Source organism: Phacochoerus africanus, chromosome 3, assembly GCF_016906955.1.
Source record: "Phacochoerus africanus isolate WHEZ1 chromosome 3, ROS_Pafr_v1, whole genome shotgun sequence".
NCBI lineage: Eukaryota > Metazoa > Chordata > Mammalia > Artiodactyla > Suidae > Phacochoerus > Phacochoerus africanus.
The window spans coordinates 137,249,223-137,277,070 of record NC_062546.1 but is presented as its reverse complement, the minus strand read 5'-3'; the positions used below and the strand labels follow the sequence as shown (position 1 = coordinate 137,277,070).

Here is a 27,848-nt window from a genome sequence, read left to right as displayed (position 1 = left end):
GTGACAGACTCAATACTAAGCCACATCTCTGATACCAACTCCTGCATGGTTTTCATTCTGTTGTCAATAAAGAAACCAAAATCAGTTCAAGGAAAAGCTCAAATACAAAAGTAACCTTTCTTCTCCCTTAGGAAAGCAACCACGTTCCACAGAAATTTTTAAAGACATTTTTCTCATGCTGTGTCATTTTCATTTAGCATTTGGGAAGAATCTTACCCATTCAATTCATGACAGGTGATGAGAGTCAGGTGGATTACACATCCTGGGTATTTAAGGCTTGCGGTTAAGGACAAACTCCACACTGAAAAGTATAAAAGCTGTGATTATCCCGCAGCAGCCTAGAGTTGGAACTGACATAAAATGGTTGAAACCATTCATTCAATTTTTTGCCATCTACCATGAATTTAGAAAGCATAAAATAGATTGTTGATTGATTTTAAGTAAAACAGAATAACTGTTCCCAAACCTTCTGATTCATCACTTGATGAAAATAAAAAAAGAGCCTGTCCCACCACGAATCAGTTCTTTTTCAGAACTAGTAGGGAAAATGGCACAATTTTTTGGCAAGTCTGATAATTTAACTTATCTAGACTATACTTTCATAATAGCAGGAAATATAGTAACAATGTAATATTATGAATTTGAATTCAATGAAAAAACACAGCTATTAAAACACTTTTTGCCATTGATCAGACTAGGGAACCAATAACACAGATATACACTAAAAAAAAAATACACACTAACCTAAGTCATTTTTATGTTACTATAAGATCTAGAGTTTTTCCTTGTCTGGAATCTCGGTATATCCATGAAATGAACTGCTAAGAATTAGAAGGCCATTTAGGGATAAGCTACTATGGAAACGAATAAGTACAGGGCAAGGGCAGGGGCAGGTGGGTGGTTTAGGGATAGGGAAAAATGTCACAGATAACTTTGATGATTATTTTAATGCCATGGTTGTAGACTGTTCTACAAGATGACGGATACACTCATTATATTTTGTTGTTATTGCTTATATTTTCTATATTGATTTCTAAAAAGAGATTTTTGGCACAATGCAACATAAAATAACTGTTTTATGTTTCAAAATGTATGTAGCTGATTTCCTGAATTTTTGACAGTTCTGTCATATTTTCAGCAAACAGAAATTTTTCCCTTCCCTGGAAATTTGATCAGGGCCACTCCCTATGTCTGCCTTGTCTCCCTTCCCCTTCCAACCAGGTAACAGGCATGTGTGAATGTGCCCCTGAACTCTGCACTTTGAAGCCCATTCCTGACACTTCATAGTCAGTTGTAGTTCCAGCAAGTCAAGACCTTATTTAAATGCTTGAATTGTGAGGATGCTTGAAACCTCAACAGAGGAAATGACTGGAGGAATTGAAAGTAATTAGATTATGATAGTTGACACTAATATAGTGCTTACTAATTCTGGAAACTGTTCTAAGCATTTAATATAAATTAATTCATTTATTCCTTACAATAACCTGGAAGGTCAGTTCTTATATTAATCCCATAGATGAAGACTGAAGCGCTGAAGGGTTGCATTTTGCAAAGTCATGCAGCTCATCAGTGGCAAAGCCAGGGTTTAGAACAGAGGGAGTCTAGCTCCATTGTCCATACTTTTACTACACTACCACAGATGGAAAATGCAAGAAATAAATGAAAATTGTCTTAGAAGACTTAAGAGCAGCAGACTGGGAAAGGAAGTAAATATATTCTATATTGCTTCAGAAGATGCCCCAGAAGGATCCAATGAGAAAAGCTAAAAGGAAACAGAGTTTTGAGTTCTTGGCAACTGCTGATGGCCAGAACTTGTGTAGAAACCAGTGGTCAGTGATGCTGATAATCAAAACAGTGGTTGAGATAGGCAGAACTTCTTTCCCTATCCTGAAATTTTAGATGTCAGGGATATACCATAACATTGTCACCAGGATTTCTTTATTTGGAGAGTTAATAAGATGTGATAAAAGGAGGAGGGAAAGAAATAACGGGTCCTTGATTAATCTTATTGGCAAGCATCCCTGTCATTACTCTTTACCAAAAATATAGTATATTCTGGCTCAAAGGTCTTAGTATAGACTTTTGATAGATATATAAAGTTGGCTTACTGAAAATTAGATTAAATGATGTTCCTAAATTAAAATTTGTAGTGCAACATGAAAAGTACCACGTAATGTTTATACTTAAAAAATTACTAGAAGAAAAAAATTGCTAGAAGAAATATTAAATGACATCTTGGTTGATTTTCTTAATCCCTCTCATTCATTTGCTTTCCTAACTCTCTAGCACTTTTTTTTTTTTTTTTTGCAGGCAATTCTTATGCACGAAGCTAGACGTAATTAAATGTGCAGGATGAAAAGATGGCACAGGCACTGCTGGTACCCCCAGGACCTGAAAGCTTCCGCCTTTTTACCAGAGAATCTCTCGCTACCATTGAAAAACGTGCTGCAGAAGAGAAAGCCAAGAAGCCCAAGAGAGAACAAGACACTGATGATGACAACAAGCCAAAGCCAAACAGTGATTTGGAAGCTGGGAAGAACCTTCCATTTATTTATGGAGACATCCCTCCAGGCATGGTTTCAGAGCCACTGGAGGACCTGGACCCGTACTACATTAGTAAGAAAGTGAGTGTTGATTTCATCTTTCCAATAAGTCTTTAACTTTTAACTTTAATAAATACTTTGTTAGGGCTCATATTTATCACACCATAATTTTTCTACTGTTAACATTTTTATAATACTTTATATTTCCACTTACTTTTTTTTAAGCACAATATAATAAGCAGAAACATTTATGAGAAATGAATTCAAGATCTGGCTACAATGAAGAGATATAAAGAGATGAACAATGTCTACAATTTCACAGTAATTGATATTGTCAAAATTAAAATTGACATCAACAAAGCAAAATATCTATTATTGCTGACATATTTAAGCACATACTAGACAACAGAATAATAGTGATATGAAAGAAGAGTTATGTGGCACATACTTTTTTTTGCTTTTTAGGGCCACACTCATAACTCATGGAAAGTCCCAGTCAAGGGGTTAAATTGGAGATATAACTGCCACCCCATGCCACAGCCACAGCCACACTGGATCCTTAACTCACTGAGCAAGGCCAGGGATCAAACCTGCATTTTATGGATACTAGTCCGGTTCATTACCACTGAGCCACAACAGACATTCCCATATATGTATTTTTTCAGTTCTTACTTGGCTTGAGATTTCTTCACAATAGATTTGTATTCTAGAGGTTAATAAATAATCTTTTACTTAATATCTTCCTATACATTGAGAAACATTTTCACCCAAAGATACTTTTTTTTTTTTTTGATACAGTAACCTGGAATATGATTGTGAGCTTGTCTTAACCTTAATTTGTAACAGACTAGATTCTGGAAAAGCTACATAATGTTATAACACCACCTTCAGAAAAAAACTATCAAGAACAGAAGGCAAAAAAAAAACCCTCAAGTTTTTCCATCTATATATGATTTAAATCACAGTTATTACTATGCCTTCCTAATGCTGTAATAACCACAAAATTCTGTCAGAATTAGCTAGTTTTTGATGTTAAATCAGCTCTGCACTGTTTTATAGAACATTTTTTAAATGGATGGTAGATTCTGTGCTTTCTAATTGGTATTTTGGTATCTTGTAGCCACAATTTATATTTCACATTCACAAGCATTAAAATAGTTCCATGAAGAAACCAAAGATAAATTAATATCACCATTGAGTTATCAGCTTTAGATCAGAGGAGATATTGAGCATTTTCACTAGTTGAAGATAACCTTTTAAAAAGGAATGGCTAAAGAAATCATATTCTTTAAGCAGCAGATAATTTATAAGATCAATGGTGGGTAAAGGAACTTATAATTAACCATCCAGACACGGCACTAGTCCTGTTCCTCTAAAAGAGTGCTTCTCAAACTACATGTGCATATGCATCCCTGGAAGATATTGTTAAAATATAGATTTTGATTCCATAGATCTCAAGTGAGGTCACAGATCCTGCATTTCTAACAAGCCCTTGAGAGAGACTCATGCTTCTGGTACATGGGCCATACTTTGAGTAGCGACCCTTAAAATACCTCATTTAAAAGTTATAAAGCAAATTTAAACAAACAGGTCCTTTCTTTTTCTTTGAAACCAGTTCCATGAAAGGTGGCATATACTATATATTCATATATTTCTAAAAGTAATTTATTCTAGTACTTTATAAAATTTATGAAGAAAAATTTGAAATTTAGTTACTATATTATTACACATCATGATGACAATGAGACATCCTCCAAGAAACTAGAAGAAAATTCTCCTCTGAAAATTATTGTTTCAAACTATATGTTTGCAGAGATGCCTTTAGGAGACAAGGGTATGACTTATACTCTAGTATGATTAAAAGCATTTGCTACTTAAAGAAAGTACCCTTAAGTGTCCAAAAGAAAGGGAATTGGTAAAATTAAGGGGGGAAAAAGAGAATAATAGAAATAAAACATTAGCATTTTCCCCGGGAGACAAATCTTTTAAAACAGAACTGAAAGCATTTTCCTCCCCAAATTGAGGTGACTTCATTGTTAAGGGGCTACACTGGGCTACCTAACAGAGATGTCATCAAACATCTGTATTACTTAAGTAGATTTATTTGGATCCCTAAGCAAAGTGTATCTTATAATTTGTCTGTCCATAGCTCGATCTGCTTAAAAGGAAAGAATGTTCTATTTATGCTATTGCAATCATTTCATCCCATGGGACAGTGATCTATCTGGTTGTAATAAATAGATTCGCATTCTGACTTTATGTGAGGCTTTCAAGCTTGGTTGACGTGAGTTTGCTGCCAGGAAACAGAATTTTTACTGCCTCTCTGTCTGAGAACCAGACTTGAACCCTGATTTGTCCATAATAGCCATGACCCATCTTGAGAGATATCTAGGACTGTTTACTGTTGGCTACACTGCTTTCCTTTATGAAATGTCTATAAGGATGAAGATTGAGGTGCTACTGAAGAAAATGGTAGTTTGTGATTTTTACAATAGAAGGAGCTAATGTAAAAAACTCATGGAGAAGTTCTGGAATTTAAAATATGGTTTAGAGCTTGTTAATTATATGAAATAATACAGCTGAAAGGTGTTTTAAAACTTTAAAGCATTATGTACCTTCACTTCTGTTAATTAGTGACACATTTTGCATACCTAATTTAATCAAATGAGAAACATCGAAGTATCTTTTAATGGTACACAAATTAATCAGGTAAAACTTAAGAATAGGGACAGTAATAATAATAATAATAATAATAATAACAACACTTGCTATGCTCATACTGTGTCAGGTACTGCTTGAGTGTTTCAACTGGCATAACTTATTTAATATTCAAATAACCAGCAAGGCAGGTACTGTGTTAACCTTATTTTATAGGTGGGGAAGTGAATCCTAAAGAGGTTAAGTAACTTGCCCAAAGTCACAAGTGGCAATTAGGATTTGAACTCAGGCAGTCAGGCTCTAGAGCTAGAGATCTTAACCACTAAGCAAAGCTATATATGGTATTTATTAATATAATAAAAGAAAATGTTAAAGGATGGTCATATAATTTTGAATTCTCTGATGGATATGGTTCTCCTCAGATATGTAAAGCTTATTCTTGCCTCAAGTAATAAAAATTTTAAAAAATATGTAAAATGTGTATTTACCTGGAAAAATGCAGCAAGTAGCATTTCAGAGTAGAAAATAACCAGTTTAGTGTAGTTCCAGATATAACATTCATCACCTTAGTAGCAATGTCACATCATTACATATCATTTCTTAGAAAATAGATTTTGGAATTGACACTATTTATCTCTCCCCTAATTATCTGTCATTCTTTCAAATAATTTTCAGTTTAGATACATCTGTCAATAACATAAGAGCCCCGAAATTCAAATGCCTTTCTTGTAATTTATTCATCATATAGTACATTAATGTTTATTCCCCATCTCTTTCTTTTTTTTTTTTTTAGGGCCGCACCTGCAGCATGTGGAAGTTTCCAGGCTAGGGGTCAAATGGGAGCTAGAGCTGCGGGCCACAACCACAGCCACAGCCAATGTGGGATCTGAGCCAAGTCTGAGACCTACACCACAGCTCACAGCAACACTGGATCTTTAACCCATTGAGCAAGGCCAGGGAGCAAACCTATGTCCTCATGGATATTAGTTGGATTTGTTTCCACTGCGCCACAACGGGAACTCCCATATTCCTCATTTCTGAGAACTCAAGATTTTAAGATTGTGTTCTTAAAGGCTGCTCTATTCCAGAACCAGTAAATTCTCTGAAAATGTCCTTGGCATGTCATTTTTAATCCCATTATTACTGTAAAGGCTTATTTTGCAGGAAGAGCAGAAGCTTCCATGTTTAGAGAGACAGTTCATTTCTGTTCACTCTGTTAGGGTATTTTTCAAAATAAAATCCTCTCAATGTTACAAGCGGCTTTTTCAGGGATATTTTCTATTAAAAAAAAAAAAGCATGAGTAAATGTACTTTAAATTATTGTAAATTTTACAAGTTTCTGCCATCATGGAATGTCTAAATGGATCTAGACTGTCCAACTTTAATATTAAATGATTTAATCCTATGAATTCAAGAAAATCCTTTAATGCATTTGTGCTTCAGGGGTAGTCTTCCCACGGTCCACTGTCCCTGTGGATAACCTCAGTGCTAATAAAGAACAGTTTACTTGCCCTCTTCATAAAATTGTTCAAATTTATAGAGCACAGTTCATGCAAAATAGTTTGTTAGGTAATAGTTAAGTCATAGTCTTGAATAAAAAAGGACAATGTGCAGAGTTCTTTTCTCTACGCTTTATACTTTCAAGATAAATATTTTATATTTATAAAATATAAATATTATACTCACAATATACCTATTCAAATAGGACATGTTGCCAGTGAACATGAATATATGGATATAGACTTTTGTTAAAGAATAAAAATATTGAGTAAATGGTTATACAGAATAGACGTATCTTAAAGGTAAATGGCATCTTACAGGTAAACCTATATTTAATTAAAATGAGTGTTTATTTGCAAATCATGCTATTAAGTACTGTGAAAAAAGTGGAGAAAAAGTAACTAATAGGCTCTTTAAGCCCAGTGATTTATAACAACTTCAGTGGAATAAACTATACATGTAAATTGCTACTTGGCTGTAATTACAAGCAACATGCCAGTGTGTGTATATTAATATACTAAGACTTACTGGAAAAGGGAAACAATTAGGAAGTGATCAGAAGGCAGTATGATTTATCTGGAAAGACATGATGGAGGAGATGATTTTGATAGCTGAGGACATTCTCAGAGAGTAGGTATTTTCAACCACGACTGCATATTAGAATTACCTGACCCCCGACATTTTTTTAGCATACTGTTGTCTGTGCCCATCCTCCAGAAACTGATTAAACTGCTCTCTTGTGGATCTCATATATAGGCAATTAAAAAAAAAAAAAAACTAGGAGATTCTAACATGCAGATAGGACTAAGAACCTTTGCGGTAAGAGTGGGTCACTGTAAGCAGGACCTTACTAACAAGTCATTTATGGACCTAAAACAGGAGGAAGTTTGCATTACATGACCTCTCAGGTGCTTCCTTCCTCTAGAATTCTGTGACATTCATTTTCAGAATCAAGGGGAGAAGCTGACAAAGTGGGATTTGACAAGTGAATTGAATTGGCTGGATCACAGACACTTCGGTGGGAAAAAAATAAGATGATCCTAGGGAACCCAGTAGGTAATCATTTAGCTTAAATACTAAAGTGATAATTACAGGTTTCAGGTCATAAGATTTTAGCTATGGAATGCCCTTTGAAGTGAGGTTTTTCAGCCTAATTCTTAATGCAGCTGTCCCTTCTCAGTATTAGCAGCAGATTGAGAGAATCAGCGAAACCAGGTTATTCAGCCTGTTGGGGTATTTTAAAGTAGGACAACTACCATAGGGAAAATACAAAGACTTCATAAACTTTGAAGTTAAAAGACTTGATGTAATTGAAATATTTATAAAAGGTTATTTTAATAGCAGTATGCACAGAATAATCTGAAAATTTCTGCAGACAGGTGGCACACTTTAAATAGAATTAGAATCCGTAAGTTACCTTACAACGTGGTAAAAAATTTTGCATAGGATCATCAGTTTCTACTATGAAATTGATACCTTCAACTTCAACTCTCAACTCTGAAATTGATACAGATTAGATAATAGTATATCATATCTTTATCTGTAGCTACATGTTAACTTAGGGGAGAAGCATCTAACATGTTTATAGTTATGATACACCAACTGGTTTAAACAAACAAGTTCAAACAAGTCAGGTAAAAAGTTTTTTATGTGTGTAAGTTCTTCAAATAAGCCACATGTCTAAACTAGTAATTTTTTTCTCATTTTCTTTTTCAGACTTTTATAGTATTGAATAAAGGGAAGGCAATATTCCGATTCAGCGCCACCTCAGCCTTGTATATTTTAACTCCGCTAAACCCTGTTAGGAAAATTGCTATTAAGATTTTGGTACATTCATATCCTTTTCATGTGAATTGTCTAAGTGCCGTTTCTAGTAACTGATTTCATAGAAAATTTCATTCTTTGAAAAATATATAATTTCCTTGAGAATAATGGTAATATCATTGTTTAATCTGTGGTACTCCTTGATTTTCTGCTATTTATAATGAGATTATTATAGAATGACTATTACGATTCTAGAAGTAAAAATGCAGCAATGACAGTGAATGTATAAGTGAAACACACTGTGTAGTAGAAACAACAGCAAATCTCCTTCAAACTTTTATTAACCTCAGTTAGACTATATATAACCATTGCTAATGAACCATATTCTCTTGTGTTTAGTATTATTATCTGTATTACCAAATGTTCAAACTTTTGTGCCATAATTGGTTTGTATCCTCATCATCTGGGTCCATCATGCCTTCCTCCCTCCCTTCTTCCCTCTTCTCCTTCTTTTCTTCCCTCTTTCTTTCCTTCAGGATATATTTATTAAACTACTATATGCCTATGTATCTGGTAAATAATATATATTTAAAAATCAAACCTAAAACTACTTACAATGATAGCCAAAAAGTATATTTAAAATGACATAATGGGTTTAGATTTCAAGAGAATTTTCAAGAAGTGACAACAAAATAGAAAAGTGATCTTCATAAGCAGTATTCAAGAATGGATATGTTATACAAACAGATTCAAAACAGGCTAAACCTAAAAACTGAAAGAAACAAAAGAGACAGGGTTAACCTGGAGATACAGAAAACAGGACTGATAACCTTTTGAGGTACATTCAAATTCTCCCACTCTGTGGTTTGAAATTGGAAAGTATTTACTTTCTAAAATAAATTATTTACCTCAAAATAAAGACTCATAAGCTTCCTTAGAGTGAAATATGGATTGAGATACTAAGAGAAATTACTACAGCTATTTCTTAGGAAGGTTTAAAAATAGTATTTGCTTTGGTATTGTGTGGACTAGCTACAGGAGGATAACTAGATGGCCTAATAAGTTCCCCATATATGCAAAATTTCCATTTGCTTCAAATAGAGATCTCTTTCTCCTGGATCCAGTTTTGTGAAGAAATTATGTAAAATAAAAAAGAGTAGACCAAGAATATATGACAAGCTTTTAAGTTTCTTATTGTTTTTGCCATTGCTTTAAAACAAATAAGTAAGATTAATTTTATAGGTAATTTGTATTGATGATTTCTTTTGTTTTTGTATTAGATCATTTATAAATGGCCATGATATTGTACTAGCATTTATTCCTTAACTATAATCTACTTTATTCAGCATGCTTATTATGTGCACTATTTTGACCAACTGTGTATTTATGACTTTGAGTAACCCTCCAGACTGGACAAAGAATGTAGAGTAAGTAGAAATGATTTCTTGGAATGAGAAATGCACACTTAAGTTCTCTAGCAATCTCCTTATAGTTATGGTCTAACTTAATGGTTTCCACTTTTTGAAGTTAGGCTAAACACTTCCGAGAAAAAGTTATTTCCATAAAATGAAAGAAAACAAGGGAAGTTCTTTGAAGGAGTATTTCTCCTAAGAATAGGTATTTCTTCCAACAAATAACAGTATCTATTTAGGAAAAGTTGTTAATTGTATACACTAGCTGGTAAACTAAGCAAACACTTAGCATAAGAGTTAAGACTCAATCACGGTTATGCATTTTAGATAAAATACAATGATCATTTGAATGATTTCATAAATAAAATTATTTTATTCTAGTATATTACTGTTATAGCCTGATAAAATAGATTTAGGTGTTTAGCTTATTATTACGATTATGATTATGATTATTACTTTGGTCTTTTTAGGGCTACACCTGCAGCATATGTAAGTTCCCAGGCTAGGGGTCAAATCAAAGGTGCAGCTGCCAGTCTACACCACAGCCACAGCAACACGGGATCCAAGCCACATCTGCGACCTACACCACAGCTCATGGCAATGCTGGATCCTTAACCCACTGAGCGAGGCCAGGGATCGAACCTGCATCCTCATGGATACTAGCCGGGTTTGTTATTGCTGAGCTGTGACAGGAACTCCAGCTCTATTTTATTATATTAGGCATTTTGGTTATATGTTACATTTTTTAACTTTAGGTATTTAAGTTACTTTGATATTTAGTTATATTTAGATACTTTGTTTAGACACAACATTTTTGCTAAAGCACCATAGATGTCTTCAGTAAAAGAAATAAAATGTCTTTGCAAAACCGTTTTCAAAACATAACAGGGCTTAAGGGGAAAACATGAATATGGACAGATTATTCAAAACTTATAAAGCCTTGTAATTAGTACACTAGTAAAAACAATAATAATACCAAGAAAAAGAAACTGGACCAGTTAAATCTCCATGGACATTTGTACCTAAAATCTCAGCCAGCAACCTCCCTGAAGTCACAGATCCTATGCCTTATCCTTGCTGCCTTGAAACAGAGACCCTGGGGATATTTGAATGATATCATCAAAATAAAACATTTTCCCCGCTAGCGCTAAAGAAGGAACTTCTGTCAATTTTTTGCATCAGTAAGGTTTTTAATTGTTAAGGATGTTTTATGTAAATGTGAAGGAAAAGGTGCCCCTGATTATTTCAGAACATCAATACGCTGGGGAAACTGTGCTCTGATACAATATCTGCATTATAAAAACATTACTTCTCAATTTGTCAGTAATGTGTAAGACTATTCATGACAAAGAAACATGCCTTTTAGTGAAACAAGTTGTTTAGGTTATAAAAGCCTGTATAACTTTATGTATTGCATAATACAATGATCAGGTATTTGTTTCAGTGGAAAAGAAAATTTTATTATGTTCTTATTGTTATATTTTTTAAAGTAATGGCCAATAGGAGATGATATTATAACAAATACTGCCACTTTTGTTTTTTATAGACTTCTATGAGGATTTACAGCATTGTTCTAAGCCATTACTTGTCAGTGATTTAACACATTAAAGGGTTTTTTGATAGTTGATTGAAAATGCTCCCTAGAAATCATTTTAGTAGAGGAGTCAGTTCTTATATTCAGGCAGGCCATTTAACAGAATTCTCAGTTAACATTTATGATTTGGAGGTTAATAAATGGATATACTTATATAAAACTATTCTGCATGTACTTTTCCCTGCAGAATTTTTTGATGTATTTAAATGTGTGTAAATTTATTTTTATAACATTATTAAATGACACCTAAAGTGGACACTTGAATATTATCATTTGGGTATGCAAATTCTTTTTTTTTTTTTGGTCTTTTTGTCTTTTTAGGTCTGTATTTGCGGCATATGGAGGTTCCCAGGCTAGGTGTTGAATAGGAGCTACAGCCGCTGGCCTACGCCACAGCCACAGCAAAGCAGGATCTGAGCCGCGTCTGCGACCTACACCACAGCTCATGGCAACACCAGATCTTTAACCCACTGAGCGAGGCCAGGGATCAAACCCGCATCCTCATGGATAGTAGTCAGGTTTGCTAACTGCTATGATGGAAATTCTGCAAGCTCCTCTTTTTAAAGTCATTTCTAGAGATGACTATCTCCATTATGAAGTCTTAGCTTTACTAAAGTTTTTGACTTAACACAGTTTAGTTGGAAAACTTTGCACGGGTTTCCTAATCAATTATCTCTAGTCACTTAAAAGCAAGGCAGCAGAAAAACAAGTAAAATATTAGTGGTTACAGCCAAAGGGGAAGAAAAAAATCCCAAAAAAACAAATAAGAAACTCCCTAAGAACAGAATCCAGTGAAAAGAGAAGTCAGTTCTCACATGAAAATAGAAGTCATTGATAGCAGAAAGTGTCCTTGTACAAAGAAGTGGCATACTCAGAAGGGCATACTCAGAAGGCCAGAGGACCACAACATATATAGTGAGAGTCCTATTATGTAAGGCAAGTCCCTTCTATAGACATCAAAATTAAAGAGGAAAAAAAAATCCCCTTATAACAGGGACAGAATCAACAATATGGTTAAGAGTCTAGTACATGCAAAGCCAAGAAATATCAAAGTTCCCTTGATTCTCACTTGCCTATTCAATCTAGTTTAATAGATACGTCTGAACACCTGCTCTGTGTAAAGCTGTCTTGAACCTCTGAGACACTCTTCCTTGAGTAATTATCAACACTCACCATATACTCCAAATATCCCCACAAATTTCATACTTTTCCAAAACCAGGAATAGGAGTAGGGACTGTCATCTTGTTCCTGGTTTCTGTGTAGATAAGTTAGAATTGCCTAAGCATAGACCATTGGGCACTAACCATTAATATGATAAAACATACATGAAAACTGTCCTTATGGCCTTTTGTAATGCCAGGTATCTTTTCAAACAGAAATGTCATGGTGATTATGTAAAATAGACAAAGATCCAGACTAAAACACAAGTAAAATAAGTGTGGCTTTATAAATTATCTCTTCCTAGTAAAGCCAACTACCTTCTAATAAGTAAAGATAGCCAATTATATTTATTCCTCATGAAATCAATTGAATTGTTTTAAAAAGGAGGATGCATATTCTTAGGAAGATTAGACATGAAGATTTCTGTGTATGGTATTAGATGTAACTAATCTAGCTTTTACATGTAATTTTCCAGCTTTCCCAGCACCATATATTGAAGAGACTATCTTTCTTCCACTGTATGTTATTGCCTCCATTGTCACAGATTAGTTGACCACAGGTCTTGGGTTTATTTCTGGGTTTCCTATCCTGTTCCATTGATCTATATTTCTGTTTTTGTGCCAGCACCATATTGTTTTGATGGCTGTAGCTTTGTAGTATTGTCTAAATTCAGGGAGCTTGATTCCTCCATTTTCCTTTTCTTTTTTTTTTTTTCAATATTGCTTTTTTTTCAGAGTCTCTTGTGTTTCCACACAAATTTTAAAATAATTCTGTTCTAGTTTTGTGATGAATGTCCTTGGTAATTTGATAGGGATTGCATTGAATCTATAGATTGCCTTGGGTGGTACATTTTGACAATATTGATTCTTCCAATCCAAGAGCATGGCATATATTTCCATCTCTTTGTATCATCTTTGATTTCTTTCAACATCTTATAGTTTTCATAGTATAGGTCTTTTGTCTCTGTAGGTAGGTTTATTCCTAGGTATTTTATTCTTTTTGATGTTATTGTAAATGGGGTGGTTTCTCTGATTTTTCTTTCTGATCTTTCATTATTAGTATATAGAAATGCAATTGATTTGTGTATTAATTTTGTAGCCTGCAACTTTGCCAAATTCGTTGATGAGCTCTAACAGTTTTCTGGTAGCATCTTAAAGGTTTTCTGTGTATAGTATCATGTCATCTGCAAATGGTGATAGTTTTACTTATTCCTTTCCAATTTGGAATCTTTTTCTTTCTTCTTCTTCAATTGCTATGGCTAGGACTTCCAAAACTATGTTGAATAATAGTGGTGAAAGTGGACACCCTTGTCTTGTTCCTATCTTAGTGGAAATGTTCTCAATTTTTCACCATTGAGAATGACCTTAGCTGTGGGTTTTTCTTATATGGTTTTTTGATAAAATGTAGGTGGGGTAAGCTCCCTCTATGCCCACTCTCTGGAGAGTTTTTATCAGAAACAGGTATTTAATTTTGTCAAAAGCCTTTTATGCATCTATTGAGATGATCATATGATTTTTATTCATCAGTTCATTGAGGTAGTGTATCACATTGATAGATTTGCAGATATTAAAGAATCTTTGCATCCCTGGGATAAATCCTACTTGAACATGATGTATGATCCTTTTAATATATATTTGGACTTGGTTTGCTACTATTTTGTTGAGGATTTTTGCATCTATTTCATCAGTGACATTGTCTGTAAATTTCTTTTTTTTGTGGTAAACTCGTCTGGTTTTGGTATCAGGGTGATGATGGCCTCATAGAATGAGCTTGGGAGTGTTCCTTTCTCTGCTATTTTTTGAAAGAGTTTCAGAAGAATAGGTGTTAACTCTTCTCTGAATGTTTGATAGAATTTACTTGTGAAGCCATCATGTCTTGGAGTTTTGTTTTATGGCAGGTTTTTAATCCTTTTCAATTTTGGTACTTGTGATTGGTCTGTTCATATTTTTGGTTTCTTCCTGGTTCAGTCTTGGTAGGTTGTACCTTTGTAAGAATCTGTCCATTTCTTCTAGGTTGTCCATTTTATTGGCATATAGTTGCTTATAGTAGTCTCTTATGATCCTTTGTATTTCTGTGGAGTCAGTTGTAATTTCTCTCTCTTTTTTTTTTGTCTTTTTTGTTGTTGTTGCTATTTCTTGGGCCGCTCCCGCGGCATATGGAGGTTCCCAGGCTAGGGGTTGAATTGGAGCTGTAGCCACCGGCCTACGCCAGAGCCACAGCAATGTGGGATCCGAGCCGCGTCTGCAACCTACACCACAGCTCACGGCAACGCCGGATCCTTAACCCACTGAGTAAGGGCAGGGACCGAACCCGCAACCTCATGGTTTCTAGTCGCATTCGTTAACCACTGCGCCACTACAGGAACTCCTAATTTCTCTTTTTTCATTTCTAATTTTATTGATTAGAGTCCTCTCCCTTTTTTTCTTGATTAATCTGATTCAAGGTTTATCAATTTTGTTGATCTTTTCAAAGACCAAATTTTGGTTTCAATGATCTTTGCCATTGTTTTCTTTTTCTCTATTTCATTTATTTCTGCTCTGACCTTTTTGACTTCTTTCCTTCTGCTAATTTTGGCCTTTGTCTGTCCTTCCATATCTAATTGTTTTAAGTGTAAGGTTAGGCTGTTTATTTGAGCTTTTTCTTCTTCCTTGAGGTAAGATGTTATTGCTATAAATGTTCTTCTCAGAACTGCTTTGTTGTGTCCTATAGGTTTTGAGTTGTTTTTTAAAGACCTAAATATAAGGACACATACTATAAAACTCCTAGAGGAAAACACAGGCAGAATGCTCTTTGACATAAATCACAGCAACATCTCGTTTGATATACACCTCTTAGAATAATGATGATAAAGACATAAATAAACCAGTGGGACTTAGTTAAACTCAAAAACTTTTGCACATCAAAAGAAACCATTGAAAAAAAATGAAAAAAAACCCAGAAAATGGGAGAAAATCTTTGCAAACAATGCAACAGATAAGGGCCTAATCTCCAAAATATGCAAACAACTCATGCAACTCAACAACAACAACAACAAACAACCCAATTGAAAAATAGATGGGACCTAAATAGACATTTCTACAAAGAAGACATACGGATGGCCAACAGGCATATGAAAAAATGCTCAACATCACTAATTATTAGAGAAATGAAAATCAAAACTGCAATGAGGTACCACCTCACCCCTGTCAGAATGGCCATCATTAACAAGTCAACAAATAACAAATGCTGGAGAGGGTGGAGCGAAAAAGGTACCCTCCTTCACTGCTGGTGGGACTGTAAATTAGTACAACCACTATGGAAAATGGTATGGAGGTACCTCAGAAAACTAACTATAGAACTATCATATGACCCAGCAATCCCATTCTTATGATGATCCATCAATACCACTCCTGGGCCTAATCCAGACAAAACTTTCATTGAAAAAGATACATGAACCCCTATGTTCATCACAGTGCTATTTACAAGAGTCAAGACCTGGAAACAACCTAAATGTCTATAGACAGATGAATGGATTAAGAAGATGTGGTACCTATACACAATGGACTATCACTCAGCCTTAAAAAAAGAAAAAATGCCATTTGCAGCAACATGGATGGGACTAGATTCTCATACTAAGTAAGCCAGAAAGAAAAAGACAAATACCATATGATATCATTTATTTGTGGAACCTAAAATGTGGAGCAGATGATCCTATCTAAAAAAAACAGAAACAAACCATGGCCAAGAAGAGTAGACTTGAGGCTCCCAGGGTGGGTAAGTGGGAAGGGAGGGATTGGGATGGACAGGCATTTGGGGGTTTTTTGGATGCAAACTGTTATATTTGGAATGGATGGGCACTGGGGCCCTACTGTACAGCACAGGGAAATGTGTGCGATTGGGTCACTTTGCTGTACAACAGAACATGAAGAAACACTGTACATCAACTATACTTTAATTTAAAAAAATTCTGCATACATTTTCCTCTGATTTGTTACCTCATAAGAGAGAAATTTCTACAGAAAAAAATAGAAAAATAACTCATTTTTCACATATAAAATACTAGTAGACTGGAAAATATAATGAGTTTTAATGAAAGTAAATTAAATCTTTGTGGCTTGAGTGAAGAACTGATGAAGAACAAACTTAGATTTTACTTTTATAAAGAATCCAATGTTGAAAAACAAGTACTCTCTCCCAACTATTTTTGGAAGAAACAAAAATAACTTATATTGTCGACACTGAAAGGAGAGAGAGCTATAAATGCACTACTAAAGAGCAAATGGAAAAGTCTTTCACCATTTTGGAGGCTGAAATTTGAATCTGAGCATGTTTAAATGATTTGGCCCAATTGCATAGAGATAGTTTACGGATGCAAGTTTAAAGTCAGGAATTTTGTTACCCCTGAATTTTGGTAATTTTGATGATTGTGTTAAAATACACATATACTCTAATGAATTGAAAGTTTTTTTGGTGGAGATACACACACACACACACACACACACACATACACACAGTCACATGTAGCTACTGAAACTTGAAATTTGGCTAGTCTTAATTGTTAAAATGATAATATTTTAATATATTTAAGTAAAATGCAATATGCAAATAGTTTTCTCATTCCTTCTTACTTTTTTACTTGGTTCAAGCAATTTGAAAACTACGTATGTTGTTTGTATTATATTTCAATCAGACAGTGTTGCTCTAGAGTATCAAGCTTGATGATTATCTATAAAACACAAGTAACTATTACTCTAAAACCTAAATATCTAAACAAGATCAGATTCTTTGTGGAAGATATTATTTCTTCAGTTTAACCATACTTAAGCTCATAAGATTAAACTACTAGAATTTTTGTAAGTGGAAATAAGGAACAAGATCTTAGAACTGAAAAACCACAAAATGATAGAATTTGCCATGTTTGGAAATATATATTTTAACAGTTCAAACAAGATTATTAATTTTTGTTTGGATGATTTTCCTAGGTACACATTCACTGGAATCTATACCTTTGAGTCACTTATAAAAATCTTGGCAAGAGGGTTTTGCTTAGATGATTTTACATTCCTTCGTGATCCATGGAACTGGCTGGATTTCAGTGTCATTGTGATGGCGTGAGTATTTCTGAAAACATGTTAAGCTCAAAGGAATGAAAACAGTTGCAGTATAAACCAGGTAGTTGTGACATATTTTAAATGTATAGTTGTTTATTAGTCAAATTAACCATATGCTTCATACAGTTTTAGGCTACATATTAGAATACATATTGTGAGGTAAATATATGTTGTAAATAAGCAATAAATTGAATTACTTTCATGTCATATAGTCTTCTACCTCATCAAAATAAAGTTATTCATTGACTACAATTTAATACCAACTGTACTTTGTATGCTTTTGCAAACAAACTTGTTGTATTAGTGATAACTACACTGAGATAAGCAACAAAATTTTATTCCTTAAAGGCAGCTTTTAGCATATGGCACCTTAAAATCTATAGCAATTCCATAAAACCCAAGGGGCTCTGTGTGCCAAACCAACCCACCTTTCATTCTTTATTTAGTATAAACTTTGCCAAAACTATCAGTAACTCTGATTTAATTCTACAGGTATGTAACAGAATTTGTAAGCCTAGGCAATGTTTCAGCCCTTCGAACTTTCAGAGTCTTGAGAGCTCTTAAAACTATTTCTGTAATTCCAGGTAAGAAGAAACTGGAGTAAGATGGTAGGCCCCTTATATACCCAACTTTCCTTTTGTGTTATTGTGTTTGTGTGTGAACTCCCTATTACAGATATGTGACAGAATTTGTGGACCTGGGCAATGTTTCAGCATTGAGAACATTCAGAGTTCTCCGAGCATTGAAAACAATTTCAGTCATTCCAGGTGAGAGCTAGGTTAAACACGGAGGCTGATTTTCAATACATTTTAATAATACTGAGGTTGAACCTACACTTAAAACATTAGCCTTGTTGCTAATTATTTTTGTTTGTCATCTTCAAGAATGCCAAATGAAATTACATGCTTATTTAAAAAGTCAGCCTTTGAGTTTAACAGAGAATTGCATGAGGTGTTTATCAAAAATACTAGTTTTGCTCTTTCTCACCCACTTTTTTTTGCATTTATGATATAATGTTTTCCCTTTTACATTCTAAAAAAAGCTTTGCAACCACAGCTTTACTAACTGATTTATATTTTACCATTTACTGCAGCTCCATTTTGAAAATGGATCTCCTCTTACAAAGGAGAAAAGATTATTATTGAACAGCATGTATATGGCATGGAATTTTTTATTATTTTAAAATTCTTTTCTCCTCTAAATCATTGCTGCTTGGAGGCTAGTATCTAAAAATGGTTGGAAAGAAACAGCCTCATGAAACACAAAATCTGAAGTGAAAAATAATTGCAAGTTTATCTTTACATGTTTGTCTCAGCATATTAAACCACACATAAAAATACTTCCTGCCTAGATATTTACACTTTTATTTCGAACCTCCAGAAAGCACACTGTTCATAAATAAAATCTGCTTTTCATCCATTTCCCAAACCATCTGGCTGTCCATAAAGCTTTGGTGTCTAAACAGCCAAGCAGTTTTGTGAGGAAAAAGAATGTGTGTGACTCTTAAGAAGACATCGCAGCCTGTGTCACTCTTCATCAGCTGACTTATCTTTCTCTCTCTTTCCTCAGGTTTAAAGACCATTGTGGGGGCCCTGATCCAGTCTGTGAAGAAGCTCTCTGATGTCATGATCTTGACTGTATTCTGCCTGAGTGTGTTTGCTCTAATTGGTCTGCAGCTGTTCATGGGCAACCTGCGGAATAAATGCTTGCAATGGCCCCCAAGCGATTCTGCTTTTGAAACCAACACCACCTCCTTTTTTAATGGCACAATGAATTCAAACGGGACATTTGTTAATGTAACAATGAGCACATTTAACTGGAAGGACTACATTGAAGATGACAGTAAGAAATATTGCTCCATCATTAATCTTCACGTTGCTGAATGAGTTTTCAGCCATAAATACTTGAGGCTGTGGGCTTGGAGCCATATTTGTAAATTACTTTATTGGTATCCATTTTGGAAATAACTGAGATAGAAAAATTCTCATTTGTTCCTAATATCAATAGGATTGATACGAAATAGTTTATTCTTTATATTAACAGGTCACTTTTATGTTTTGGATGGACAAAAAGACCCTTTACTCTGTGGAAATGGCTCAGATGCAGGGTAAGGAACACCTTTTTTTTAAGATGTAGAACACTTTGGGAAAAAAGGTAAATAAGAAAAAATAAACACGGGTGGCTTTACATGTGTATAACAGAGTTCTGTTACCTACCTAGGAAGTACCTTCTGTGTCTTCTTGGATTGGTATAGATTCTAAACTCACAGCCATTAAAATCATCCCTTTGGGTGAAGACCTTTTCACTAGAATTCCACAATTAAGATGTGCTTAAATTACTGCTTCAAGTGTGAAGGCCCATGGTCTATCAGCCCAGAGCCTGTCTTGTGTGTAAACTCATCAGAGTTATTTAAGAATTACAGGGAAGGAAGAATAAGATGGGTAGTGTGAGGATGTGCTGATGGGATGAATTCTGCTGTGGCTGGAAAAAAATCCAGACTGTAACATGGTCTTTAGGGTGCAAACCCAGTTGGGAAACTGCTTTGAGTGATTAAGGTATTCTTGAAATAGCATGAAACTCTGTGTGCAAGGGAGCTATGTGGTAGGTGTATGGTAAAGGAATGTTTTGAGTCTGAGTCTGCATATTTTACAGTTCTTTTTTTTTTTTTTGTCTTTTTGCTATTTCTTTGGGCCACTCCCGCGGCATATGGAGGTTCCCAGGCTAGGGGTCAAATCGGAGCTGTAGCCACCGGCCTACGCCAGAGCCACAGCAACGCGGGATCCAAGCCGCGTCTGCAACCTACACTACAGCTCAGGGCAATGCCGGATCGTTAACCCACTGAGCAAGGGCAGGGACCGAACCCGCAACCTCATGGTTCCTAGTCGGATTCGTTAACCACTGTGCCACGACGGGAACTCCTATTTTACAGTTCTTTTTTGCCACATTCTACAATAGGAGATGTTGTGATATCTTAGACATCTTGATAGTCTCTCATACGTAACATATTTTTCCAAGAGTATCATAAATAAATTTTAAGTCAGGGTAAAGAGGTGATTTTTTTAGAAGCCAAAGGATATCAACAGTAAGTGACTCTTAGACCCCAGAACTTAGAACATATTTTGAGTCATCCCAGAAAGTGGGAAAGTGGTGTGGTCATAAAGATATAAGAAAGTTACTGAAACCATACACAAGTCACAGAGATGGACTCTGGGGAAATGTTTTTCCTGAAAGTTTTCCCAAACTTTGTTAGGAGAGTATAGTGAATAAGAGGACAGGTTCTACAGTTCATATATTGTGGGATCAAATCCTAACTCCACCATTTACAACCTTTTTGACCTTGAAAGTGTGTCCAAAGCACTCTGCATTTGAGTTTATTTATTTCTAAAATTAAGAGAGCAATGTCTCTCCCTTGGGGTTGTTATGGTGATTAATTACTTAATATATATAAAGCACCTGGTCCATCATAAATATTTATTGCATGTTAGCTATTGTTTTTATTATGATGGTTAATGTAAAAGCCTAGACAAAATTTTGAATTAGGCTGGTTAATGCATGCTTTACTTTAGCCCTATCAAACCATAATAATCACCTCCTTTTATTGAGTACCTATTATGGGTACATGGCATACCTATCAGATGACTAAAATAAAATTTAACAAAACTAAGAATACTAATCTCTATTAAAGATGAAGAACAAGAGGAATTTTCGTTAATTGATAGCTGTAATGCAAAATAGTACAGCAATATAACTCAGCAGTTTCTTGACAAAATAAACACAGTCTTACCATACAATTCAGCAACTGCCCTACTAGATATTTAGCCAATTAATCTGAAAATACATGTCCACACAAAAACTTCATGCAAATATTTATTTATAGCAGCTGTATTCATAATGACAATAAACTGGAAGCAATCAAGATGTCCGTCAAGAGGTGACTAGATAGGAGTTCCTGTTGTGGCTCAGTGGTTAACAAACCCGACTAGCATCCATGAGGACGCGGGCAATCCCTGGCCTTACTGAGTGGGTTAAGGATCCTGCATTGCCATGAACAGTGGTGTAGGTCACAGACGCAGCTCAGATCTCGAGTTGCTGTGACTGTGGTGTAGACTGGCAGCTATAGCTCCCATTCAATCCCTAGCCTGGGAACCTCCATATGCCATGGGTGCAGTGCTAAAAAGACATAATAGACAAAAAAAAAAGAGGTGAATAGATAAACAAATTGTTATATACTCATACAATGAAATATTACAGAATAATAAAAATGAGCTATCAAACCATTAAAACATTGATGAATCTTAAATTCACATTAATTAGTGAAAAAAAAGCCAATCTGAAAAAGCTACATTCTGTATAATTTCAATTACATGACATTCTGAAAAAGATAAACAACAAATATGATAGATCAGTGTTTTCCAGGGGTTCATAGGGCTTGGCTGGATGATTCACAGGTTTGTTTTTTTTTTTTTTCTTAAGGGTGGAGAAATTACTCTGTATGATTCTGAAATGGTTAGACATTAAGCATTGGTCAAATTCACAGAACTTTACAGCACAAAGACTGAACAGTATATGCAAAAAAAATTTTAAACATGTGTGAGGTTGGAGGATCCCAGGTTGAAATACAGACTGGGACAAAGATTTATAAATATATCTGAAATGTATAAAATAACCTCACTGAAGGTGGGGAATAGGTGTTAATCTAAGTAACTTTGGAAATGAGTGGAGCCCATAAGACTAAAAGCAAAAGGAACTGTACTCCATTTGATAAAGTTGTTTACTAGGACGATATGAATTAACAATCCTGAAACAATTATGCATGTATACTGGTACCGAACAATTAAGTATACACATAGCAAATGACAGAAGCCACATTTCTCACTTTTGGAGTGAGGAGCTACAGATAAGCAAAAGGAGGAGTCTGGAATGATCCTGTAGTAATTAAATAAAGTTGGAGAAATAAAGGTGACCTCATGTTTAGCTTAATCTAGGTGGCTACATATAGAAATATATATGTGGTATTAGAAACCAGGATCTAGGTTCTGTGTTTATTGCCAAGGCAGTATAATTGCTTCTAGACCTTCAGCTGAGAGAGTGAGGAGATATATGTGTATACACAAACATATCACACATTTTTTTTTTTTGGCTTTTGGCTTTTGTCTTTTTAGGGCTGCACCCGCGGTATATGGAGGGTCCCAGGCTACGGGTCTAATAGGAGCTACAGCTGCCAGCTTACACCACAGCTCCGGGCATTGCCAGATCCTTAACCCACTGAGTGAGGCCAGGGATCGAACCTGCAACCTCATGATTCCTAGTCAGATTCGTTTCTGTTGCACCACAGCGGGAACTCCACATTTTTCTTGATTTCTAATACCACTCTTCAATAAAAGAACAAAGGCTCCTTGGAGAAATGGCTGATTCTAGGACTGTGGCAGGAAATATAAAAGATGAGCCTGGGAGTTCCCACTGTGGTTCAGCAGGTTCAGAATCAAACCAGTATCCATGAAGATATGGGTTCGATCCCTGACCTTGCTTAGTGGATTAAGGATCCAGCATTGCTGCAAGCTGTGGCATAGCTTGCTGGTGTGGTTCCGATCTGGCATTGTTGTGGCTGTGGCATAGACTGGCAGCTGTAGCACCAATTTGACCCCTAGCCCAGGAACTTCCATATGCCACACTTGCAGCCATAAAAAAAAAAAAAAAAAGATGAACCTGGAGCATCTTGTAGTGCCAGAATGTAAGACAGTGCTGAATGTAAGAAAGTGGTGAAAAACAAACAAAAGCAAAACACACAGTTGCCATGGGGTGAGATACAAGAGTCAACCGAAAAAGCTCCCAATGGCCAAAACTGGAACAATTTAAGCAAAAAAAAAAAAAAAAATCACAGTAATTATATTTATAACCTATAAATATAATTGTATTATAATTCAAAGTATAAAATGAATATCCATGAGTATGCACTCATATAAATAACTGATTGAATAAATATATAAATAAACGAGAGAAAACAGATAAATCTCACACAGAAGAATTCCAAATAACTTATGTACGTACTGTATCCTTAAGAAGACAGATCATATTCCAAGCTCCTTATGTGTAGGTTGCACATAGTGACTTTATTTCAAAAAATGCAGTATGGAAAAAAGAAGGAATAAGAGTAAATTTAGATTGGAGAAAACTGACAAACCCTATCTCAAGTCAGATGATGAAAATTAGCATCAACAATGCTACGTTATATTGAGAGCACATACCCTTGATATGATGTTAGGATAATAATACTTTATGTCTGTGGTCTTCCTCCCCCAAATCCATAACCTAAGTATCTAATCATGAGAAAAACATCAGACATATCCCAAACGAAGGACATTCTTCAAAAACCTGACCAGTACTCCTCAAAAGTGTCAAGATAGTTAAAAACAAGGAAGTCTGATGACTGTCACAGCCAAGAGGAACCTAAAGAGACACATTGACTAAATATAATGTGGTGTCTTGGATGGGCTCTTAGAACATAAAAAGATATTTGGGGAAAACTGAGGAAATATGAATAAACTATGGACTTTGGTTAATAATAACATCAATATTGATTGAAATGTACCGTACCAACTTAAGATGTTAATAATATGGGAAACTGCACAAGAGATATATGGAAAGTCTTTGTACTCCCTTTGCAATTGTTCTGCAAATCTAAAATTGTTCTAAAATGTAAGTTTATTTTAGAAAGTTTTACAGAGTGACTTACAAAGTAACTCAAGTGGTTCCCTACCCTTTGGCTGTTTTCTGGTTTTTCATTTTTAATCACTGATTCTTGCTACTTTGAAACAAGAGATATATTGACAGTGTCAGAGGTGTGTGGTTGCTGCCATTCTGCCATTCTAAATGTCTATAAACTTTGCATCTAAGTTTTCTATTGACTCTCCTAATAAATTTCATCTGATAACAATTTCACTATGAGCAATCACCTAAAGTATTCTGGAAAAGAAGGCAAGAAAATTCATCACAGAGAGCAACTCTGGGTTTTGACAATGTCTATATATCAACATGGGTTGAAATAGATATAATTGTTATGCTGACTCCAGCTCTATTTCTCTCTTGCAGCCAGTGCCCGGAAGGATACATCTGTGTGAAGGCTGGTCGAAATCCTAACTATGGCTACACAAGCTTTGACACTTTTAGCTGGGCTTTCTTGTCTCTATTTCGACTCATGACTCAAGACTACTGGGAAAACCTTTATCAGCTGGTATGTGTCTTAGTTCCTTTTCGCTGCTATAATAAAATGTCACAAACTAGGTAGCTTCTAAATAACAGAAATGTACTGCTCACGTTTTTGGAAGCTGGGGAGTCCAAGATCAAGACACCAGCATACTGCATTCTGACAAGAGCCCTCTTCTTGATTCATAAGCTTACACCTTCTTGCTGTGTCATCACCTGGAGGAAGAGCTTAGGGATCTCTCTGAAGGCTCTTTTTATTAGGCACTAATCCCATTCATGAGGGCTCTACTCTCATGACCTAAGCAACTTCCAGAGGCCAGACCTTCAAATACCTTCACATTGGGCATTGGATTTTGGGAGGACACAATCATTTAGAGCACATGAGCAAGGTTCAAATTTATATGGGGAATTAAAATTTATGAACATACATGAAATGACAAATATGGATTTTTTTTATAATACTCTAGAATATAGAGAAGGGCCCAGAATAAAGCAGTTGTGCCTGGGAACCCAGTTGTTCATTCAGTCAGTACAAGCATACTGAGATACTTCAATGAAAAGCATTCAGCTAGGGACTATGGAGGGTGCAAAGAATGTTTATAACTTTGAATTTATAATGTAGTTGTGGATCTAACAAGACCATGTTAAAAGATTTTAAAACTCAATTATATAAAAATTTCAGAATTGGAGCTAGAAAAGGAAGGAAGAAAGGTGTTATCTCTAGATTATGTGGAGAGATGTATGGAGAATAGGAACTCCATTGAAAGGAATTAAAGACAGTGCTCTCTCTTGTGATATTGCCCTGCATTACAGACTCTAAGAAAAGCATTTTAGTAGTGCTCAAATATATATCTAATATATACCAATTTGAAATGTGTATGCTTACATCAAATGACACAACAATCGAGCCTCAAATAATTTAATTATTTGTGTGTCTGTCTGTGTGTGTTTGTGCACACACACATGTGCATTTTAACACCAAAAAAAATATATATATATTGTGGTCTAAATACACTGAGTCCTAAAAAGCATTTGCCTTCCTAAAAAGCATTTGCCTTCTATCTAATGATAGTAGTCAAATCTTTACTTGGGAATGTTTTATAAAATATATTGAAATTATCCTTTTTTTCCCCCAGACATTACGTGCTGCTGGAAAAACGTACATGATATTTTTTGTCCTGGTGATTTTCTTGGGTTCTTTTTATTTGGTGAATTTGATCTTGGCTGTGGTGGCCATGGCCTATGAGGAACAGAATCAGGCCACCTTAGAAGAGGCAGAACAGAAAGAAGCTGAATTTCAGCAAATGCTTGAACAGATTAAAAAGCAACAGGAAGAAGCTCAGGTACTAAGTGATAATAAGCAAAACTGCTTTGTTATTATTGCTATTGTTGCTGTTACTATTATTTTTAAGTAGGAATACTGTTGTACTTGTCAGATTTGTTTCTGCTGAGCCATGACAGGATCTCCAGATTCCAAATTTAAATTCTCATTAATACTAAAGGATGTTTGGGCTAGGGGCATAGTAAATGGGGCATTCATGTCTTGAAGAGAGAGAATAGTATTTGACTAAAAGGAAAAAAAAAACAAAACATGAATCGAAAGGTGAAAGTCATGGGAAGACAAAAGCAAAATCCAGTTCATGTCAGTGAGAATCATAGTTCCTCTACATCTTCACCAACACTTGCTATGGTCTTTTTCTTTTTCTTTTTTTTTTGTCTTTTTGTCTTTTTGTTGTTGTTGTTGTTGCTATTTCTTGGGCCGCTCCTGCGGCATATGGAGGTTCCCAGGCTAGGGGTCGAATCGGAGCTGTAGCCACCGGCCTACGCCAGAGCCACAGCAACGCGGGATCCGAGCCGCGTCTGCAACCTACACCACAGCTCTCGGCAACGCCGGATCGTTAACCCACTGAGCAAGGGCAGGGACCGAACCTGCAACCTCATGGTTCCTAGTCGGATTCGTTAACCACTGCGCCACGACGGGAACTCCTGTCTTTTTCTTTTAGTAAAAAAATAATATATTTACTTTGCTGGACACTTGGAAAAACTATCATAGTGCAAAACAAAACAAAACAAAACTTAATCTTCATCCTACCCCCAAAGGATTTTTGACAAATGCATTTGATAAACATATTTATAGTCTTTTTCTACATGTGATTATCTTTTTAAGTAAGAAGAAATTAGCTTTGAACTCTAGCTACCACTTTGAAGCTTTGGTGACCCAGTATTATTATAAAATAATACATCAAGACCATTTTCCCCATATCTATATGGTTAATCATTAACCATGTGATCTTGGGTAAACCAATCCAGCAATTCCATATTCTTTACTCAAAAATTGGCACACTAATACTTAGCTCATTGCACTGCTGTAAGGCAGTAGTTAGTAAACTTTGCTGCACATTAAAATTGCCTGGTGAGTTTTTTAATACCCCAAACTGCAGAATGTCTAGGGATGAGAGCTAGGCATTGAGAATCTTTAATTTTTTTAAATTTATTTTATTTTTAAAATTAAAGTACAGTTGATTTACAGTGTTGTGTCAATTTCTGCTGTACAGCATAGTGACTGAGTCACATACATAGGGGTGTGTGTGTGTGCATGTGTGTGTATACACACATTCTTTTTCTCATACTATCTTCCATCATGTTCTATCTTATGGAATTATATATGGTTCCCTGTGCTGTACAGTAGGACCTCATTGCTTATGGTATGGTCAGTCTTATTAGCCATACTACATTGCTGTCTTCTTTGCATTTTCTTAATGATTAATGAAGATAAGCATCCTCTCATGTTATTTTCCATCTATATGGATTCTCTTAAGTCAGTTGCCGATTTTTTTAGCTAGATTGTTTTCTTATTATGATGTTTTCAATAGTTTTATATATAAAGGAAATAAGTCCTTTAGTCCTTCATGAAACATATGC

General features: G+C 35.2%; 1 protein-coding gene across 12 annotated transcripts in view; it reads left to right on the top strand.

Annotated features, from left to right (window-relative positions):
• The first annotated feature begins 2,335 nt into the window (after positions 1–2,335).
• The window catches only part of LOC125123243 (sodium channel protein type 3 subunit alpha), a 79,442-nt gene continuing 53,929 nt past the window's right edge, over positions 2,336–27,848 (top strand). For 6 of the 12 annotated variants that reach the window (XM_047772776.1, XM_047772773.1, XM_047772774.1 and 3 more), the window contains exons 1-9: positions 2,336–2,624; positions 8,418–8,536; positions 9,803–9,892; positions 17,595–17,723; positions 18,399–18,490; positions 19,293–19,565; positions 19,767–19,830; positions 24,813–24,954; positions 26,063–26,269. In XM_047772776.1, coding sequence (XP_047628732.1) covers positions 2,361–2,624; positions 8,418–8,536; positions 9,803–9,892; positions 17,595–17,723; positions 18,399–18,490; positions 19,293–19,565; positions 19,767–19,830; positions 24,813–24,954; positions 26,063–26,269 — 1,380 coding nt within the window. In that variant the 5' untranslated portion in view covers positions 2,336–2,360. Of the gene's footprint in view, positions 2,625–8,417; positions 8,537–9,802; positions 9,893–17,594; positions 17,724–18,215; positions 18,308–18,398; positions 18,491–19,292; positions 19,566–19,766; positions 19,831–24,812; positions 24,955–26,062; positions 26,277–27,848 lie in introns of all 12 variants that reach the window. The other 6 variants (XM_047772777.1, XM_047772775.1, XM_047772770.1 and 3 more) reach the window with 3 other exon arrangements.